The 22,170-nt window shown below is 34.2% G+C and overlaps 1 protein-coding gene across 4 annotated transcripts in view; it reads right to left on the reverse strand.

Annotated features, from left to right (window-relative positions):
* LRCH1 (leucine rich repeats and calponin homology domain containing 1) overlaps positions 1 to 22,170 on the reverse strand; it is a 114,461-nt gene that overhangs the window by 35,584 nt on the left and 56,707 nt on the right. For 2 of the 4 annotated variants that reach the window (XM_056505884.1, XM_056505866.1), the window contains exons 4-14: positions 17,874 to 17,979; positions 17,246 to 17,382; positions 15,910 to 16,037; positions 13,961 to 14,045; positions 9,451 to 9,556; positions 8,665 to 8,777; positions 7,091 to 7,158; positions 6,125 to 6,211; positions 3,208 to 3,244; positions 2,389 to 2,502; positions 317 to 364 (exon numbers count right to left, since the gene is read on the reverse strand). In XM_056505884.1, the coding sequence (XP_056361859.1) occupies positions 317 to 364; positions 2,389 to 2,502; positions 3,208 to 3,244; positions 6,125 to 6,211; positions 7,091 to 7,158; positions 8,665 to 8,777; positions 9,451 to 9,556; positions 13,961 to 14,045; positions 15,910 to 16,037; positions 17,246 to 17,382; positions 17,874 to 17,979 (1,029 nt within the window). The remainder of the gene's footprint in view (positions 1 to 316; positions 365 to 2,388; positions 2,503 to 3,207; positions 3,245 to 6,124; positions 6,212 to 7,090; positions 7,159 to 8,664; positions 8,778 to 9,450; positions 9,557 to 13,960; positions 14,046 to 15,909; positions 16,038 to 17,245; positions 17,383 to 17,873; positions 17,980 to 22,170) is intronic. The other 2 variants (XM_056505893.1, XM_056505875.1) reach the window with 1 other exon arrangement.

Here is a 22,170-nt window from a genome sequence, read left to right on the forward strand (position 1 = left end):
GAAACTGCACTGAAATCAATAGGAAATCCTGTTGAACAAGGAAGACTTAAGAAAAAATCAAAAGTGTTTCTGAATGGAGAAAATGTAAAAAAATTGGATGTTCTATACTAAACTGCATAACTCTGGAAAAAGCTGAACAGAAAGTGTATTTTTATAACCTAGTAAATCTCTGAGCTGACAAGATTAAATGCCAAGCAAACCACAATAATTTCTAATTAAAATCTCAGTCATATGTTCTGTGGAATTCAGTTATGTTTCATTTTGTCTAAGAAACATTCATATAAAACATGTAAGACACAAACAAATGACATCTTACCTCATTGTGAGATGTTTGTCCACTTGTGTTCCAAACAATTAGATCATTCTGCATTGGAAATAAGGAAAAAAAAAAAAAAAGACAAAAACATTTCAGAACCTATATTAGTGATACACTGCAATGAGACATTTTACTAATTATAGTCAGATACACATGAATACCTAATTCTTTTTTTCACTGAAACTATTAATTTGCATGAAACATAAATACTTCTATTGCTAGCCGAATAACTCTTTTTAAAATGCATGTGGAAACTATTCACACAGAGTTGTCATTAACTTTTTTGCTTCAGTACTAAGGGATTATAACTGCATTTATAAGATTTTAATGTTTGTCCATTAAAATGCAGCACACTTTTTAAATTAAACTATCACAAAGATTTCATTTGCAAAACAGATTTTCAATACAGATTTGAAGAGAGTAGTATTCTGTAAACAATTAAATTTATAATTGCAACATAACATACCTTTTGTTACCATTTCTGTAATACATAGGAAACATGTACACCATATTGATAAATATGAAATAAAATCATTAATTCATCAGCAGTATAACTCAAGAGAAAGACAGCAGTAACAGTATATTATAATTCAATCCAAAATAATTTCCCTAGGGCAATTTTTTTTTAATTGACAAAAAATGGAAACAAAAGAGAGCACTTGGAACACTAGGTCCCAACAATCACAGAACTTTTCAAAAGTTAGCAAGATGGGAAGGAAGATGACACATCCCATTTTGCTTCATGACCTTTCTTGGCCACTTTACAAGACTAAAAAAAATTCTCCAGCCTTAGACATCTTTCATAATATCAGCTGAACTACTGTCTTAACCTAGAATAAACAGAGAGAAATCTTACCCATCTGATCCCAGCCATTTCTCCCTGGGGACTTGCATGCTTGTGCATGAGCACTTCTATTTTGTTCTAGTCCAAATTTTGCATTTATGCTGAATTGAATTAATTTAGCAACACAAGTGCTTACTGTACTACACAGAACATAGCATGATTAAAAACTTGCTCTTGCAGGACATGTTTCCATTTCACAGTGTGCCTAGTATTTTCCTCTAGTATTTTCCCATAAGACAGTCCAGATCAGATCCCCAAAAGTGGTCAGGAAGATTTTGCCTCTTTTGGAGAGGTCAGTTAGTGGTGTATCTCTGCGAAACAGTTCATGAAAATACAGAGACTAGTGTGACACTGAATTAGCCTTATCTGTTAATCTCAACAAGGAAGTAAGAGCTGTTCCAAATAAAGAGTGGTAAATCCAATGTACAATAATGTAAAAAAGGAAATTAACCAACTCAATTTTTTTTATGTTTTAAAGAAAAAGCAAAGACAAAATTAGGTTAAGAATGTCACAAGTATATCACAGGAGAGCTTGATATTATGATGATGATTATGCATAGGAATATTTGAAAAGCATCAAGATAAACCTAAAAAACATCCCTATTTCTGGAGAGAACAGACAATATTAAGGTACTGCCAATACAGACAGCATCTTCTGTAATTTTGTTCTCACAATCTTCTAGCTAAGTGCAGTTACAAAATCCCTATATAGCAAGTTCATATGCCCCAAATATTTAATTTTTTTTTTTGGTAATTCTGCATTTCTGGATCATTACACATCTTAACATATTTTTTAAACTTTAAAAATTGTCATCTCAACCTATATACAGTCTGCTTGCAATATTAAATACAATTAAAAAACTGCTGTTAACATAAACTTAGAAACTTACAAAACTACAAGAATTTTTGGGGTAAGGGGAGAAAAGGGAGAAAAGGTATTACATTTTCTTGAAGATATAACTTTGAGATGATATTTTTTTCCAGGGGAATGCAACCCCTGCAACTACTATCCTTTTATTGGATATATTTATTACCTAAGTTCTTTCCAAAGGGATAGGTCCTAATCAACTTTCCTTTTACAGTCAAACCTTGAGATTCATGCTAAGGCAAAAAAAAAAGCCCAATCCGCACACTGGGTCTAAACCCATTATCCCCACACACAAATTGACAGAATGCCATGATCCATTCCAAATGTTTCCACGTTCATTGCATCTGGACACCTCCGTACCTGGCTCAGTGACCATTTTTCACCCTGTTCACAAGTTCTCGCTTCAGGCTTTGCTTTCTCCATAATCAACTCCCTCCTTCTCTGGAATTCCAGTTCCTCTTCAGCATTTTCTCTCTGTAAGATAAATAACTTTTGTCTGTACTACTGGAAATAGAACATTTTTTTCTTCTTTTTGCATAACATTATATTGAAGTATTTCTTACAAATACTGTGACGAAAAGCAGACAGAGAAGTAGATACTATATATGTAGATACGATATAAGTGCAGTTCTAACACTAAGAGCTGGATAATGCAAATCTAAACCAACTACTTCATAAAAAACATCAATTCACTGGACAGGATACACAACAAATAAAAAGCAACATATATCACACTGTAAAACTCAAAACCCATACTTTACCTATTCTCTCTGTAACTATAGTGACAGTACTCTGGAAAATCACTAACTTTTATTTTACAAAATATTCTGGGGTTATCCTTAATGAATATACTGTTTTCCTACAACAAAAGGTAGAGATAGGGTGGTCAAATGGTAGATGATGATGCATAGCTGAACTGGCATACAGGGATACAGGGTGGGGTACTAAAATTAAAAAATAACAGATAAACACAAAAAATTTACATATACAGACACACACAGACAAAAACAAACAAGTCCCACCACAATTCCATAAATATGTTAAAGAAGAATTAGTTTTGCCCTTCAGCCTACTTTTTGACTACCCTACTTGGCACATTACTAAATGATGAAATCATGGGCTCATTTTCTGTCTTTCCCCCCATCAGAATACTTTGTAATTACATACTCATTAACATACCTGATCAAGAGAAGACATGTCCATCTGTATTTGACCACTATGTATAAAGACAAAGGCAAATATGTAATTCATTGTGTATCAACTTGAACATGATGCATTTAAAATTTTTTTTTTTTCTAAAGAAGGCATATAAACACACATTACTATAAACTCCTGAAATTCTAAAACACTTGCTGGTTCTGTGGGATACAGACTCACAGCACTGCTCTCTGAAACATCTCTTGCTTAATCTGCAAGATTTGAAATAAAAACATTGCACTGTGGTATAGCTTTGGTAACACTGTTCAATATTTAATTTCAAACAAGTATATATATGAAATACTCTTACAATTATCAATTTAACTTGTCCAGTGTCATCTCTTAAGAGCTTCTGGAAATGCCTCCCGATACTTCAGTTCAGTCTGAAGCATCATTCATGGTTTCATCTGCAAAGTACCACCCCGAGCAATGGCTTGTATCAAAGCAAAAGGACCTGTTTACTACCAACAACCATGCTGTTACTTAAAAGCCTACAGATTTCTGTATCTAACCTCTAGAACCCAGTGTTCAAATGGAAGTCACAGCCCTGACTAGATATTTCCACTTAATTTACAGTGGCTGAAAATAAAACAGTGAAATAGAAAATGAAAGAAAGCAGGAAACATAGGAAAGCAAATATAGAAATACAATGCAGACATATTGAAAATATTGAAAAAGGTTGAATCTGACATCTCTCTTCTCAGAAATGAAATGCTGTCTACGTCCAATGTCTATGTCTTTGTCTAATAGGGTATGTAGACTTTAAATTCTGCAGAACACTAAACCAACAGTAGCTGGACAAGCATCTTACAAGTTTAATAATCACACCCACTAAAAAAAAAACAGCTTGAAAGAATTCCAGTCCGTGCACATTAGGTGTAACAGCATCACCAACTGCTTCAGCCCTGACAGTGTTTTCTCCTGAAGGGCCTTCAGTGTGAGATAAGGATGGTCCTGGGTAGAGTTAGTTATTTCAACTAGGTTACCTCGACTAAGCCACCATGGATGCACAAAGGAAACTGGAAAAAGTTAGAATGTTTGACATGCTCTAGGTTTAAGTTAAAAGCAAATGAAACTAAAGAGCAACAGAAGCATTTATATTACTTTCTGGATCTGGACAGACACAAAACCTCTTGCATATGAAAAAACATTTCTCACACTGCTTTATATAAAGCAAGTATTCTAAAAAAGCCATAAAATCCAGTAATAATTAAAAAGAGAAATTATGAGGAACCCATGGCTCAGAGGACTGGAAGTTTACAGCATCATTTGACAAGCACTGGACACTTAGATGTATCTTGCTACTTAGGTCTGGATGTTAATATACAGGAGGTGTATATTGAAAAGTCTATATGGCACTCAGAGAATTAAATGTAAGTGCTCATATTTTAAGGTTAGGAAAAAAAAAATGTAGCCACAAACCTCCCAACATGCTGGAAAAACAGCAGTAGAGAAATACAGACATACTTGACATGATTAGCCACTTCTAAAGGTGATTTTTGAAATTTACTGTAGTGTTACTAAGGAAAGCATATCTGTATGTAAATAAAAAACAGATTTTCTGTATTTCATTGACCCTCTTAATTTAATTGAAGTACCTAAGTAGGTAAGAAATATTTGTTTTTTGTTTCCAGACATTCCAAAAAGACAAAATTTATCAGGCTAACAACTAAAATATTTTTGCTGGTGTTTTTTCCAAAACAAACACTTTCCTTTTTTAACTACAACACTTTTCTGCCAAAGTAATAAGCCTCATATGAGATACAGAAACAATGGCACTAGGAAGCTAAAGGAACTAAAGAGATTTCCTAATTGTCTATTTCCTAATTTTACAACATTTTATTAAGCAAAAATATTTTTGGTTCAAGTATTTAGTGTATGATTCAAGAACTCAAGTATTCTTTACACGATGCAAAATAAAGCCAGCTGTCTCTCTAGAAATACTAAAGGGAATCAATTTCTGTCCTAAAAGTACAGAAGTCTGCTAGGTGAAAATGCAGGTCAAAATAGGCATTTAAAGTAAAGAACAGTGTAGACACAAAAGCAAACAGCTATCAAGGGAGGAAAGAGAACTTAAGGCTGAAGTGTCAAGGAGGTTTCTGTTCTTCAGAGAAATGAAGCTGTAAATCAGCTACCTCATAGAAGTAAGAATCAAAATGAGCTTTGAAATGAACTTGATTTCTGAAGGTGATTACACTAAGAAAAGCAATAGCAAGCATCTGGACAGACAGAACTACAGGCACCACTATTGTCATACTTTTCCAGTAGGGCAAGCACTTGTTTTCTTTTAAACACTTCTTTTGTTTAGCCACAGTTCCAGAGCCGTTCTATGTGACTCTGGCCACTTAAAATGGGCATCTAAATTATAAAAGCTTGCCTTCTATAGTCAGGGGAAACCTAAATAACTTTCTTTGCCTCTTCTTTCTCCTTTGGATTTCAGAAAACTAAAGAAACTCCACCATTTATTCAGGCACTTCCTTTATGTGCTTCATTGAATTGGCATGAAGATGGGCCAGAAGCCCTTCTCATTCCAACAACATATACCAAGCATGAGTAAGAGGAAAATTTATAGTCCCTAAAAGAAATGTGAGAATCCTAGACAAAATTTCCAAAAATCACATTAGTGTACAAGAGATGAATGGTTAAGGGGTGTCCCCACCTCTGATTTTAGATTTCTTTTATGACTTCTTAATTTACTGGGAATCTTGTCTAGATACTTGAGAGTGAATGTGAGTTTCCTTCTTAACTACCTTGCACACATTGGCATGCTATCAAAGCACTTGGTAACTCCAGAGAGCTTTCAGTTGTCAGTTAAAAGAGAACTCTAACCTAATTTACAAAAAACTTGGAAACACATTATATTATTATTGTATTATTATATCAGCTATTGTAAGCATACCTGTTGGAATCTTGTAATAAATCTACAGCTTCTCTTAGTTGTTCTATCATTGCTATATCAATAGTTTGCTCTTCTGATAAATTTATTCTATAACAGAAAACAAAAACATTCAAAAAAAAAATTATCAAGGGTAGTCTGAATTTCAATGTGTGAGCTTCACCTTCCAACTGGCATGCAAACACTGTAGGGGGAAAAACAGCCTGTCTGCACACTGGGATATGCTGAATTTATGGAAAGAGCCGCTTCTGAAAAAAGCACTCCAACATTTTGTCCTTGACAAAGCCCCCCAGCCTAATACATACATACATAAATGTGATGAAGTAAAACTTTTGGCATTCAATTAAACAGAATGATTTCTAAAACTGAAAATTTATTTACCAATATCTGACAACGGCACTCATCCCATGTATTGTTTCAGTATGACTAGTAAATACAAAGAATTTTTATAAGGGCCAGCTTGCTTTCTTTTGCTTTTCAATATTTATCATTCTTTTTAGGTAGTAGAAATGTAACCTCCCATTAGTTCTGCCAATAAGGCTCTTTCAGAAAGTACTCATTCTTTCCTCCCTTCAGGTTTGGGTCTTTGTTTTTTTTTTAATATCTTATAGGACTACACTGCTCTGATGAGTGACAACTTCACAGTACAGTCATGTTGAATTCCCTTTCCTTATGCACCTATCTCAGCAACTAATGTTCACTTGCTCTATTCTGGAATTAATACCTATAAACTAATGATTGCTTCAAGGTTAAAATTATGACAAGTGATTAAGAAAAAGATTTGTTGTTGAATTAAATTGTAATATCCACTAATCAGCAATAAATAAAACACTGAGCACACACAAAGTGCAAGGTTATGCTATTGTCATGCCTCCAAACCTACAAAATTATTAAACAGCAAAGTCATACTGGTCCTGGTCAAACGAAATGGCATAGCTAATTTTTAATAGATACATAAAAAATACTCACATTTCGTCTGCTGGCCATTGCGTGTCCTCTTCTATTCTCAATAATTCATCACACTCTGCTGCTCTGCTCTGTAAGCAGACAAAAGTGATAATGAGGATGGAACTTTGCAATTAAGTAGGCAGATAAATTTTGCTTTCTGACTCAGCACTGACCTAATTTATGTAACATTTTAGGCTGGCTGGCTGAAGCAATCCAACACTGCTGCTCCATTCCTCACTCTACCCCCTTTTAAAGATACTGATTACAAGATCTTCTATTCAGAAGATTTTATTGAGGTCAACAGCCCTTCCCCTCCTTTAACTGTAAAAAGAAAGTCAAGCAGCATAAGAATTCTTTGTTCTATGCCCCAGATTCCATTTGTGACTTTCTGACATATAGAAACAATGCTTCAATTAACCACGATCCCAAGTCCCCTCCTACTTGCTCTCCTACTGCAGCCAGATTTGTTTACAAAGCAAGGAAATTCCAAACATACAAACAGTGGCAATTATGTACTTCATGCGTAACTACTAAAGGGATTAATATTTGACAATTTTGACAGTCATGAATAATTTCATTTTTAAAAGGAACAAATTGGAACAAAAGTTGCATCCAGGAATTCAATCAGTCAGCCAGTTATTCTGGGCTCAGTGTAGTCATAAACTGGATCCTCCACACCTATAAAAATGAAGTGTCACTTATTTGAAAACGTGAACCTCTTTTATGCTTCCACTTGGTGTTTTGCAACTCTTTCATCTCAGACAGGCAAGAGCACTGAAGTAGTTCAGCTGCCAGTAAAGACAGAAGCTCTCAGAATGAATGTGTATTTATACTTGTAGAGAAGGAATAGCAGAAAACAGAGGCTTATCCTCTTTTGTGTCATGTGTTGGGCACATCAGTTGCATCATCCTGTACCAATAAATCCTACCCAATTCTGGTTTATGTGACACTGAAGAGCGTACCAGCTTCTCTAACACTTCTCTAACACTCTCCAATGGGCTCATTTCCCAGTGACAATCCCCAGCAGAATGAATAAAGCCATTCTTTTTCATCTTTCTTCACCTTACAGGAATAAAGACCAAGACGTTTTCCTATAATAAGGGTACCTATCATAAGACAACAAAAATGTAGCACTTATTCTAGGAGGTGATTTGATATAATTTGTCTTTAAGAATCTCTCAACTGCTACGATAATGTTTAAAAAATAAAGAAAATGTATTTTACTACCACAGCATTACTTCAAAATCACTTTAGTCACCACAGCTAGCACAAAGTCATCTCACATTTTAGCAATGCAACAAACATATCACTCAATTCAAAATATAAAGCAAATAGCACAGAACAAACCTGTCATTTCTCTTAAAGCTTTAAACATAGTTAAAGATCCTAAATAGAGTTCTGGGTAAGTTGTCCTAGATCAATTGTAATAATTTTAAAGCACCTGCTTATTTTTGCTTTCTGTATATTTTTAGAACAATGAATATCAGCTGCAGCCTCTTATTCCTTAAAATATCTGATGTTTATCATTCCTATTTGCTCTGCACTTATGAAAGTAGAGGAAATATTTTCTCCACTTAACATTGTCACAAACTTGCCTTAATGTAGCTCATAAATTCAGTAGTAAGAGTATCCGATTCATCAAACTGGTTTCCTGTTTCTTGTGAAGTATCATTGATAAATACATGTGAAGATCCTTGATGGAATTCCACTAGGAGCAGCAATGAAAAAAAAAAAAAAAAAGAAGAATGATTTCAAAAATAAAGTTTGAATTCACACTAAAAATTTCAAACAGGTTATGATCTCATAATTGTAAACAGTGATGCCAATTGATTTCTAAGTTGTAATAAATCCATTCTTGTATTTCTGCCATTTATTAGTAGAATGTGCAGAACTTGGAGAACCATTGTCTATCAGTATGTAGCGTAATTTAGAAAAATATAAGTTACTTTAAAAAAATTTGATAAAATTAGACCTCTCACAAATACAGAGATTTACTTGTTACCAGAGGTGATGCTGACTGATTAAAAATGCTTTATATACAAACTAAATTCAGCTATAGAAATAGACTCCATTATTGCACTTTGCTAAATTACTGAACATTGATATGAGTTGTTGGATAGCACAGCTCAAATCAACTTTTTTCTTCCCAAAGTCAGAATCAGATCTTATTAACTCTTGAGACAAGGTACAGCAAGTTTTTTGTAATCAGAAAATTATTAAACAGACTCAATTCAGTATAGTAAAGATTTTCTAAGTAGTATACTTTTTTCATTTTTACACAACTGCATATGCATGCCCAAAACCTTCTGGGTAAATTGGTAGGTATGGAATCAACAACAGAATTTCTCTGTATTTAACTTCCATATTTTTTACATTCCAACCTTTTCTTGAGTTAGCATGGTGACCTGAATCATCCTTTATAATATGATCTTCTTCCACAATATCTGACATTGGAACATTAAAGCTGATAGTATCTTCATCAGATGGCTAGGAAAAAATAAGAGAAACACTGGTCCCAGCTCAAACCAATAATGATAAAAATGTACATGTTAATAAGAGTGCTCCCTAAAGAGCTGCAAATTAATGTGGGAGAGGATACCAGAGCATCTAACACAACCACATCCTGTTGTAAGAAGTTGTAGTCATGCTGAATACATCCTCATAGGACATTTGCCAAGTAGAACAATTCACATCTTCTTTTCCTGCCTTACTCACTGCACTAGTCCTCTCCTTGCACTGACACCACTGCACTGTGCTGCTCTCTGTGCTTCCCTGGGGCAGGTGAAAACGGGGCTTCCTCGCAGCCACCAAACACTGTGGAAGAAACACTGAGCCTGATACCACAGCCCTTTTTTCCTTTCCCTCCATGACTCTTCTTCCCTGCTTTACCATGCAGCTTCTGAACTGGATGCCTACAGCAAGTAAGATCAACATCAAGCAAGGCAACATCTTTAATTATATTAACTGACAGAGATGAGGAAAAAAAAAAAAAAAAAAAAAAAAAAAAAAAAAGCATATACACTGAAGTACACTAGATTTTGACTTAAAAGCTCACCCATTTTTTTCAGCTGTATTAGCTGGTACACTAAAACACATGACTTGTATCTACAAGCCTGTCCTGTCTATGGCTTTACAGATAGCAGCTGCACAAGGAAGCACAGACTCAATTCTGTACCTGGCCACTATGGCTCTATTTCTCTGCAGGGCCAGCAGGGACATGCTCAAGTGGGACCAGCTCACATCCCCTCCTGAGATGAGCTAGAGCAAAACTGCAGTTCGCAGAAGAGGCCAAGTTTTTATTCTTACTCCCCTGAGACAGAGAACTTACCATTGCAACAGTCTCAGAACCTTGCAAGTACTTTTTCCAGTAAACCCATGGGTGTTGCTCATTCTTTAAATGCTCTGTGTTTCTGTAACTTGCTACTCTGTGCATTTATTTTCCATACATGTATTCTGTAATTGTAACTGCTATAATACATATAGCCCTTTGTTCCATATTCTTGAAGAATATATTTTTTAGGGAAATCATATTCCCCATTTTATCAGTTCAAACTACTGTAACAAAAAAGAATTGCAAGGAAATGTGTTACATATCATGAGCTATTTAATTCTATTTAATTCTAGCTAGCTTCTAGTAGCCATTCTTGCTACTTTTATATGGTTCATAATCTATGTAGAAAGTATTTTTTCTAACTCCTGAAGCTAAAGTTGATAAAGGATGGAGCAAATCCACCTTGCTCTTAAAAGCTCTATAAAAAATACATGTAGTTATTCCTATTTTCCAAGAACGCCTTGGACTCAAAACAAACTGTAAATGTGGACCATGATGAATTTTCTTTCTGATTAATAAACTGCATGTTATTAACTCTATTAATTCACTGGCTGTATTCTTTGGCTTAAGGAGAAAAAAATTCAAAAGGGTGTTCAGAGGCTTAATAAAGCCTTTTCAAAATAAATTTTAAATCCTGAAATTGATGATATTTTAAAATGAAACTAATTAGTAACTACAACAGAAAATAAACGACACTCCAAGTACCCTAAGCACAAGAGTCTTTTAGCTCTGAAGCAATGACAATCCAACACCTTAAAATAAAATTATAAAAAAAAGACAGGTACAATATAAATTCATTTAGACAACCAAGGCTACAGTGAAGTTCCTTCTCTTTCAGGTTGTATCTTATATGACTTTTCAATACTAGATTTAATTATTTTAGATCAAAGTTCATGTTGCATTAAATTTTCCACTATCCTTTCAAAATAGTACAGTAAAATGTCCCTACCTACACTATTAGAAGTTCTAGATCTGAAACAGGTACTGTCTTTTTTTTTCCTCAGCAGAGTAACACATACTTCGAGGAAAGTATTTTGGGGTGTTAGTATAAAAAAAGGAACAGGCCATTCAACTTGGAAACAAATAATATTCCTTTAACAGACTACGTCTCACTTTCAGGACCTACAGAATTCTGCAATTAATTTTCCAGGTGTTTCCTGCAACTATACTATGAAACAAAAACTCTCCAAAGTAGCCTTGGATAAAACAAAAGTATTGTTCCTTCACAGGTGGAATACTGCATCCAACTTCCTTCTTCCATAGTTTTATTTTTTTATTCAGACAGCAACAGAAGACAATAGACACATAAGAATCAAAAATACCTAACATTATTCTAAGAGAGAATTGAGATGATGCACCTTGAAAGATTCTTCATATATATTCCTGCTGGTACTAATGCATCACTTATATGGGTAATAAAGTCCAGACATCATCCTAATATAATTCCAATGAATTTTAACAAAAGGAAAAATAAGGCCAAATGAAGGGGGAAAATTAATCTAAATGCTGTATTTTTCCTAAAAGATGAGGTAGATGGTATATTGCCTTAAGGCAGAATTTGCCTTCGAATTGCAATGATCAATTTTACAGTAATGCTACAAGATATCTTTCACTTGAAATGCCTGAGATGGCTATAGCTGGGAAAACTGATGCTGTAAGGACCCTACCAAGTCTGAGAGAGATACATACGCAGTTCATTTCATCAAGTACTCCCTCCTCTGTGTATTCATTCAAAGTCAATTAGCAAGCTTCCTAAAACCTACATTAGTGTTCAAACAAGTGATTCATTTCTGTTATCGTTACACATGAAAAATGACATTGTAGTATTTCCTGTAAAAATCCAGAAACTCAATAGCCACTACCCTCCAGACTAAACAGTACTTTATATTAATTTAAAAAACCCAAAAACCCAGAAGCATGTTTTAATGATTGTTTTATAACTGATCACTTAATGTTTATCCAATGTTTGGTATGTAACTTTCTGACTAAGTAACAACACATGTGAACCTGTATTTGCATCATGCTAACATTTCTTGCACAATTCCCATATATTACACAGATATTAAAGGTCACATCAGAAGGAAAGTAAATGCTAAACTTACTACCAAATGCATTTGGGCTTACTGATCTCAGCATCTAGTTTTCCTTAAATGTAGAGTATTAGCCAGGTGGGGATAAAATGAGTAAATTGTTCTCACAGAAAAAAGCTTTGTGCTGTAAAAATGTATTGGTTCACTGTTGGTAGTCTTCAAAATAATTTTTTGCAGCATTTCAATTGCTATATTTTGATTACAGGTAACATGACCTATTTTCTAAAGGTGATATTTATAGCTAAAGAGGAAATTCTGGAATAACAGTTTCATTAACAAGCCAATGGAGCTTCAGGAAGTGTTAAGACTGGAAAAACAGTTTGTAAGTGTCTCTGAACAGACTGAATACTCTTACAGCTAGAGGTAAACCATTAGAGAGTTAGCCAGAAATCAACAATTCTGCTTCACTTCCATATATCAAGAAACTTGCCCAAACACTTGGAAATTCTCATGGGGTTTTTTAAAGTACTATTGTATATAAAGGACCCATCAGTAATTGGATTCATGTTCAATTCACTTTCCTGTAACTATAAATTCAGTTCCCAAGCTTGATTCCTCCTATACTTTTTTCAAAAGAAACAAAATCGCTTTTCCTTATAGACGGAGAAAAACACTAAAGAATCAGTGCAAAACTATTTTAAAGTAGCAAGGTCTTCCTTTTATTAAGAGGCATTTCCCATTAGGTTAGACCACAAATCCCATTATTGTACATTTCAGAAAGATCATCATCACACACTAATACTGCTAATTATTTACTTATTTATCATTATCTATCCAGTTCAACTCCACACAGATTTAGTGCCCTGTTTGGCTAAGCAGTGCCCCAGAAAAAAACCTCTGTGAATCAGTTCCAACTGCATAGGACAACACTGTCTCACAAAGCTATCCTTTCTCTTTGCTCAGCCCAACTGCAAAGTTCAGGAAAAGATCTGAAGGTTTATTTTCAGCATTGCCTAGCTGCCAGGACATTTAAACACATGAAAATCTGCAAAGTTTCTAAAACTTTCTACACTATAGCAATCTGCCCTAACCACATCACGGAACATATTGGGGCTGGGCACTGTAAATTCCCAACAGGAAAGAGTAATCAGGCAAAGAGAGAAATATGTGAGAAGTCACCAGCTTGTAACCTGTTAGCACATTTACTTTGTTGAAAACAGCAGACTTGAATTCTGGTTTGTTTCTCGTTCTCTATATTATGTAAAGTGCCAGAAAACTGTAGAGAATTTTCACTATTGGTAAGTCTGTAACCATTTGGAAACAGGTATCCCACTGGCCAGCCACACACAAAAAAAATTAAAAAATAAAAAACCCCAATCTCCTTTTATCTTTGTTTCAGCCATTTCTTAGCGTAAAATTCATGTCAAGGTTGCAGAGCTTTTAAGTCTAAAATCTTTTCACATTTCAACTTAAAACAGTCAAAATAAGAGTGCTGGGAGGCGAGTTTGACACAAAAGGCAGGTAACTTACCTCTGTTGCTGACAAACGTTTATCACCATTATCACTACCAACACCTGAATCTGAGTCCTTTTTACTTGGGTAGATGTCATCAATGCTAGATGTGAATAATAAAAATTAAAAATCAGTAAAAAGCTATCATGACATTCACATTCCAATTCTGTTCTGGCTTCACCTAACTCTGAGCAAATGTCAAACTATTCTTAATGGCAGGTGGTGAAACAGCCTAATACAGTAAAATACTAAACATTTATAATCTGGTGATGGTAAAATAGATCAGATTGAATGGCTAGTTAACCTAAGGATTAATGAAACAACAGAAATCATCTGCTATCAGCTTAATTTTGTCTATACACTAGGCAAAACCACTTAGTTACTACCTAAGCAGCACAGGACTGAAGCAATTTAGCCATGGGAGAAGAAATCAAAATAGTAACACTCAAAGTGCAGTCAACTGATTTAATTGTAACCATTGATCCATTAAAACAGAACTCATATCTCCCTCAGGCTTGAAGTAATTATTAACACAGAAACCCTCTTTTGGAGCCTTAAAATAGACTTTGGAATTTAGGTTTTCAAGAAAATTACTGTAATAACAGCAAATGCTCTCTGGTTTCATTACCCAATATGACCTCTACTCATTTTAAAGTGCACTATTAGATGCAATACTCTCATCACATAATTTTTTTTTTTTTAAATATACCTTATTATCCCTTTATTTGCTATCCTGAAAGCTGTGATACTGAAATCAGATTGACACAACAATTTAAGAAACAAGCTGTCTTCACATGAATAAGGTATCTGATTCATTAATTCTAATCTTAAAATTACCTCTCATTTGTAAGCACTGAAGATTGTTTTGCAGAAATTGCCTTTGGAAATCTACTCTGTACTATCCCCTTCCCCTAACCTGTATTCTTCAATACGAACAAAATACCAGACAGGACATGACATTCCTGTCAATTTTCTTGCATACTAAAAGAACAAACCAGAAAACCAGTAGGTTTTTCCCAAATAGAACATCTACTCATCATCCTTCTCACCTCTGACATTTATCTGATAGAAATTCACAAAGGGATCTCCAAAGGTACATGGATGAAAACAATTTGATTCAAACTTGATTGAGACAACTGAAAGGGGGATTCCATAACAGCTTGTTTTTTTCCTCCCAGCATTTTAGCAGTAACATCTCTACTGCTATTCATATCAACACTTTGTTTGCATTGAGTACTTCTCTTCAAAGATATCATACTTTCTCTGATTGGTTATACTACACTGCCCTTGTTAACAAAGAAAGACTGGGCTAAAAGCAATTTCCAACCAGCTATGGAGATCCTCATAGAAAGGAGCTGCTTTGTATCTGGTTCCTGACCTTAAACCATGGTACAAGATGCCATTTTCTACAAGTCTGATGCAAGACACAGAAGATTTTGCCTCATTTTGCTAACAAATCAACACACTTCATTTTAAAAGCATCTCAACATTCGTGCACTTATCTTTGTTTGACAGATGACTTTGAATGAATTAAAAAAGATAAAGATGTCACAAATGTGCAAGCATACAAATCACATAAATCAAAAAACATAAATCACAAAACAACACACAAAATTAAAAATTATTTAACATGTAGATAGATAGATAAAGTCAACACCTAATGTAGCTACCATCTGATTGTTATTCGATGCATTCCAGTAGTCCTCTAGAAAGAGGACAAATTTAAACCAAGGTTCACTTTTAAACTCTTAACTAACGTGCTGCCTATTTTAATCAGACTTGATTTTTAATTTTCTGAACTCTTACGAAGATTTCATTAGAATAAAAGCAAATGAAATCTCTGTGCAAAAAAGATACTATACTCCAAATAGTATCTAAAGAAACAAAACTGTGGAACCCAAAGATAAATACTATTTTGTTGTTAGTAAGCATTACATGAAAAAAACAAGTGAGACTTTCATACATACCTCTCTTCCACAGGTTGTGGCAAATGCTGTGGTTCTATGGCATTAAGATACAGCGAGTCTGCTGTTTTAATCTGACAGGCTTGTACAGTCAGATATTTGAATATATGCACCTTACCCTTTGTACAAATCTGTTGGACAAGAAAAAAATAGGTTTATAACTAGGAAAAAAAAAGTAATCTATCCCAAGTGTGACTTAGTGCAAACCTCTCTAATTTCAACTAATATTATAAATTTAACTTAAAGGAAAATAGATTTTATTACTTTTTAAAATGACTAATACTTCAATTATCTGCGTGCACCAGTATAAATACCCTCAGAGACTAAGAAAGAAAACAAGAAAATAATGTATTCTGCTTTAAAAAAATCCAAATTAATTTCAAACTCAAAAAAATTACATTAAAATACATGGTATGGCCTATTACTATATAGAAATTGAGTAACTATTTTTTTCAAATTTAGTGTGTAATGACATTTAATCAACCAAGCATGCTCTTTACATTCTTGCTCATATTGTTTTTAGTAGCATTCAAGCATACTTATGATGCAATTCATCTTCATTTTAGAATTCTCTTTAAGTGCACCATTCAATTTGCTTTGTATTTTTTTTAGATTAAAGGCATCACTACTGATTATGAAAAGCATTTCTCTAGTGTAATAAAAGTTCTTAAGTATTTCAACAGCTGTTGATCTAAAACAATTGCAGCTTTCAGAGATGCAGTTTGAATCTACTGTCCAGTAAGTTAACAACAACAAAATTGTCCTTAAGCAGCAAACACAGGCTGCATTCATTTATCTTTATTACTCAGAGTGGCCTAGAGTTCCAAAGAGGAATTTTATTTCTTTGTGTATCACAAACTGTAAACTTACACTATAAAGTAAGATAAATTTCACATGGATTGTGTTTTAGATCATCTACATATTTTTTAAGATAAAGTTAGCAAATCACTATAGATTTCTAGAACTCCTAGGATTATTTTTAACAGAAAGAAAAATTAACCACTAAATTTATCTCTACTCTTTTTCAAAATTATACACATATTCCAATATTAACTTTCATATGCAGACAGAAGTCACAAAAATAAACAGCGAACAGAAAGGACATCTTCTAGATGTGTGTTGGTTACTGTAGGTACTGTACAAATTCATACTGAGAACAGAGGATAATTTTTATGTCTTAGATACATCTTATGTCTTATTTAGATATCAACAACTATAAACAGTCTGTGATGACTGAAATTCAGGAGCCTGCAATTGCAGAAGGTGACATTTTATACTCTAAAATGTGTTAGCAGCCATCCAATATTAAGGTACAACTTAAATTATAGCTGTTACTTACTTGTGCTGGTGGAGATTGCAAAGGATTATTCTCAAGCAGTAATACTTGTAAGTGCACCATCTTTCTAAAACAAATTGGAATCACAAGCACTTTATTGCAGGAAAAGTCAAACTTTACCAAGGGAAGCTGTACTAGTTCTAAAAATAATAAAAAGGAGAGAAGGTGTTACATCTGTTTTTATTTTTGGCATAAAAAAATAAAATATTTCTGAATAATCATTCTTTTGCATTCAGGAAAAATACAAACTCAGGAAGGAATAAGATCAACATTTACTCCATTTTATACTAGGAAATAAGAGAGTGTTGTTGTTATACAAGTGACAATAAATTCTAAAACAAATACTTTGAATTTTTTTTCCTGAAACTCAGCTGACAGTTTCCATACTGCATTCAGACACTTGTTCAACTTAAAAGTTGCCTAGAATCATAAAGATACATTGAAGAAATCTCACACACTGTTCTTCAGTGGATAGCATTGAATGTTATACTTTGCAGACCCAAATGGAATAAATTTGAACACAATGTAATAGCTACTTTTTAATCATATCTATTTATATGATTAAAAATACTTTCAGAACTATAATAAGAAGAGCTACTGTAAAGATATTTTTTTGCTCATTTGCTTTTACCTTGGGGTAAAACTTCGAGGTAATTTCTTCTGACATTCAGTTCTTTTAAAGATTTTAGCTGGCCTATCTGCTGTGGCAAAGCTGTGATTTCATTACAGCTGACATCCTATGGTAAAACAATAATAACAAATAATAATTAACTTCCAGCTCCTATATGTTCCATAATACAAACATAGATAATTTGCTGTATCATTTTAACATTTTATTAACCTGAAAAAATACAACAATCTGTGTCCTGTAGTCACAATGAAAAATAAAGATACGTGAGAAAATATTTCCACATTACTTATAACCAGATCAAACTTTTATTTGAAGAACAAAGTAATTTTGAAAGTTAATTTAATTTTTATAGAAATTATTTCTTTAAGAAGTTCTAATTTTTTGCTCTTTTCTTCACATGAAGAATTCAGTACAGTGATTATATAACCAAATATGTTACGACGAAAGGTAAAAATCTTAGTGTGTGGATCTGAGTTTTTAAAAATGTTCTTGTTCTTCTAAATGGAATATTTAAACAAAATAAAATAATAACATAATAGTAATACAGCAAGAGCATTCTCTAATGGTGCTCAGTAAAGGCATATATTTGATCATCACAGCATGAAGTAGGCCCTAATGAAAAGGGACAGATCTTGTTTAGCATTACTTAACTATCTCAAGCAAGAAACTATTATGAATGTGTGAAGGATCAACTTCTTGGATAAGCCCGTCTGCAATGAGACAATTATTAAATACTAGCTGTCATTTTTGCTGCCAAATGGACACTGAAACCTCTGCTTACTTCCCAGGCAACCTGCAAATTCGAGAAATGTCCCAATTATGCTGTCATTTCTGTACTAAAAGAAGGAAACAGTATTCCACAGTAGGAAAGCTGTGAAAATGGGGTAATGCCAATTTTCCTGAAAAACCAGCAGAATAGTCCTACTTTCTCAATTGTTTCAAATGGTTTTATAAAGTATCTGGGAGCTCTTAGACTACAGAAGTTTGAGAAGTAAGATTTCCAAGTCATGTCTTTGAAGATGCTTGCTTTAATACCAACCAAAACCATTATATTAACTCCCTATCTTTGAGCCTAGAATCTAGTTAACAAAAAAATTATAGCAAAACAAAACTGTGATCTAGCAGTACTGTTCCCTGTATCTGACAAGTTTATTCTTGTTACAGAATCTTATTGTTGCCAAGACTTCTCTCACCTCTCAAAACAGAGTCAGGAAATTACTGTAGCTTTTAGAGAAGGGAATTAAAAATTCCAGTTAATGAGTGCATTTTTGCCTAGAGTTGTCACAAAGTTTGGTTAATTGCACTGTTCCCTGATCATTTATTTTTAAAGCTTTACTGTCCTATTTTTAATTTACTTCATAATTAGATACTTCATTTTTAGAGCACAGAATTTAAAGTCACCTTGTGGCAAAGAAATTCTAGACCAAGTGTACTTAGGCATACACATCAGAACAAGTCAGGGAAAGAGACAGAATTCTAGAGGAAGCACAAAAAAAAACCAAAAAACTGGCAGTGTGTAACCTCAAAAATAAAGTCCACCTCCACTTACAGCCTTTCAAAACATCCTCAATAAGACTGATCTGTTGTGACAGCATGTCAGCATTCACAAGATCTCTAGAGACAGCAGTATCCGTTATCCTGCTAAGCACTGTAGTCCAACTTGCCTTTTTTTATTACTTTGTTAGAATAGCCACAAAGACCTGTAACATTAATTCACAGTTATGCTCTTGACTTGTTATTAGACTTGATGAGTGTGCATGTGACAGAGACAGTGTTAAACTTTGCCATTACTTTGGCAGTAATGGAAGCAATGCTATCAAACACCTATGGTTCCCAATATAGAAATTTTTTAAGGAATTACACAACCAGCGGTTTGGAACTTAGGTTCAGGGACATTTGCAGGTAGCTGAAGCACAAACACTTAAGTTCCATTGTGAACTACTATTTGCTGAAGTCAGACTTGTATTAATTCTACTTTGTTCTCACCAGATAGGCCATGTCCTGTTATGACAAGGCAATCTGCCAAAATCAGAGAAATGTACAGTTTTAATTTAACATTCATTCAATTAGGGAGATTTAACATTAATTTCTGTGGCATGATAGCAAAATCATCAACTGTTTCCCTTTGTTTATGGCCTTAAACCAATCAAATTCATCATGTATGTTCAGCAAGATAAACAGAAAAAACAATAAGGTATTCTGACTTCATATTAACATAGAAGTTTATCCAAACCATTAAATTGACGTAAACTTCCTCCTTGCATAACTTTAAACTCGGGACTCCTGACTGAGCCATTATTCCTAAAAAGCACCTGGGTTCAGTCAGAGCTTGTGACATAGAAGCCATACTGAACAGTAAAAAGAAGCTACACAGTATATGAGCACATGGACCCTTTTAGGAAACAGCAGGCAGAAAGTCCCACATGGTCAGGCTGCTGTCTCTGATTAGAGGAATGAGGACATAAATCCCAGATGAGAAATTTGAAGATTTCCAACATGAGATAGGAGCATCCCAGAGATGGAGAAGACTGTTATCTGAAGAAGGCAGAAGTGCAATACTGCCTGATAGGATGGAGAACAGAATTTTACTGTACATCTGATAGTTTTGGGTACAATTTCTGAGCCATCTCTGCCTAATTACTTTTCCTTGGCAGAAAGTAAGTTCCAAATTATCCTCACATTAATTTTGCGCTCTCCTGGCAGACAGTAGAGGCATGATTAAGTTAAAGATTATTTTGCAGCAAATAAAAGTAAATTTCCCAACCAAATTTTTTGCCAAATAATGGCAATGTATTCTGCAGGGAGAAAAAGCACCAAAGTTAGCTGTCAGAAGCCTAAATTTAAAAGAATATCTGAAAGTTTTCTGCATGTAATATTAATTCCACACCACAGGTATGAAATTCATAAAAATACACAGCTGTAATAGCCATTACCTACCCCATTTTGAAGGATAGAAGGGAAAAATCCAGTGTTTATTGGGAAGATCTAATTTGAAGCCAATTATGCTTGTATCATTCTACAGTGACTACAGGGGTAAATTTTGTATTAAAAAGGTAGATAAAAGGAACCCTTTGCTATGTACAGCCAGATCTCACTGCATGCAGCTTGTGAAATATTTGGGGAACCTGAGGTTGCTCAGAAATGTCCTATTGATATGAGAACTGCATGGAGCCAGGTGGCATCTCAGGGTCATCCCCTGGCCCAGGCCAGCAACAGCACAGTGTACACACCAAACAGCACTCCCTGCCAGAGGGCTCAGTGATGCTGCTGCTTGAATCCCACATTATTCAGGCTGGCACTGCTCTCACACAGCTGAATTTTTTGTGTAACAACTGCAATGTGACTTAATGTTTTTGTTTGTTTCTTCTACTCATTTTAGAACAATGATCACCTTATTATCTAAAGTGCTTTATATTATACATGCCAACACAGATCCCCACTCTCAATGCTACCACTATTTGCTTCACCCAATACATCACAGTTATGTCATTTCCAATTAAACAGTGCAACTCATTTCACTAGAAATGTACCAAACACACATGGTGGCATCAAACTGTGTAATAAGGTCATCTGAACAGACTCATGCTCAATTTAAGAAAAACTTGTTTTTCATTCAGCCCTCCTTCCCAATGCCTAAATCACAAAGAACAAGCATCAGACCTTTTTCTATTTTCACACATCTTCTAGGCTACCAAAGTGACATGTAGCTAGAGCCCTCGTATCAAATACTTTTAGAGAAAGAATTGTTTTGCTCTTCAAAACAAACAGTAACACTGAAACTATAATATAACTGGAAAGCAACATGAAAATCCAGAATTCCAGAATTTAAACACATGATATGCCTGCACTAAATCTGCTTTGGGTATCATCAACACTGATTTCAAGCTTTTAGTTTTTATTAAACTTCTTACTAGATTTAACTTAAATTATTTATAAAACTGGAACCATCACCTTTTATTCTGTCTATTTTAAGCACAACAAAAACAGTGCTATAACCTAACACATTTTTAAAAATAATTAAATCAGAACCATCTGTGTAAATCTCACTAAACCCATCACACACAAAAAAATTAGCATATTTGATAAGATAAATTAATAATGCTCACCAAAACAAACTTGATAGTCTTGAACTCAGTCAGAACTCAGAAAGGAAAAGGTAACTACTACTCCTACCATCCTCATCAACAGCCACATTAATTATCATATATATCAGAAGCCTGATATCACAGCATGCTGTTCAAGAATATCAGAAGGAAAAAGCTCCACAGTTGCCACTTCATACCACCTATGAAGAATC

Source organism: Oenanthe melanoleuca, chromosome 1 (assembly GCF_029582105.1).
Source record: "Oenanthe melanoleuca isolate GR-GAL-2019-014 chromosome 1, OMel1.0, whole genome shotgun sequence".
Taxonomy (NCBI): domain Eukaryota; kingdom Metazoa; phylum Chordata; class Aves; order Passeriformes; family Muscicapidae; genus Oenanthe; species Oenanthe melanoleuca.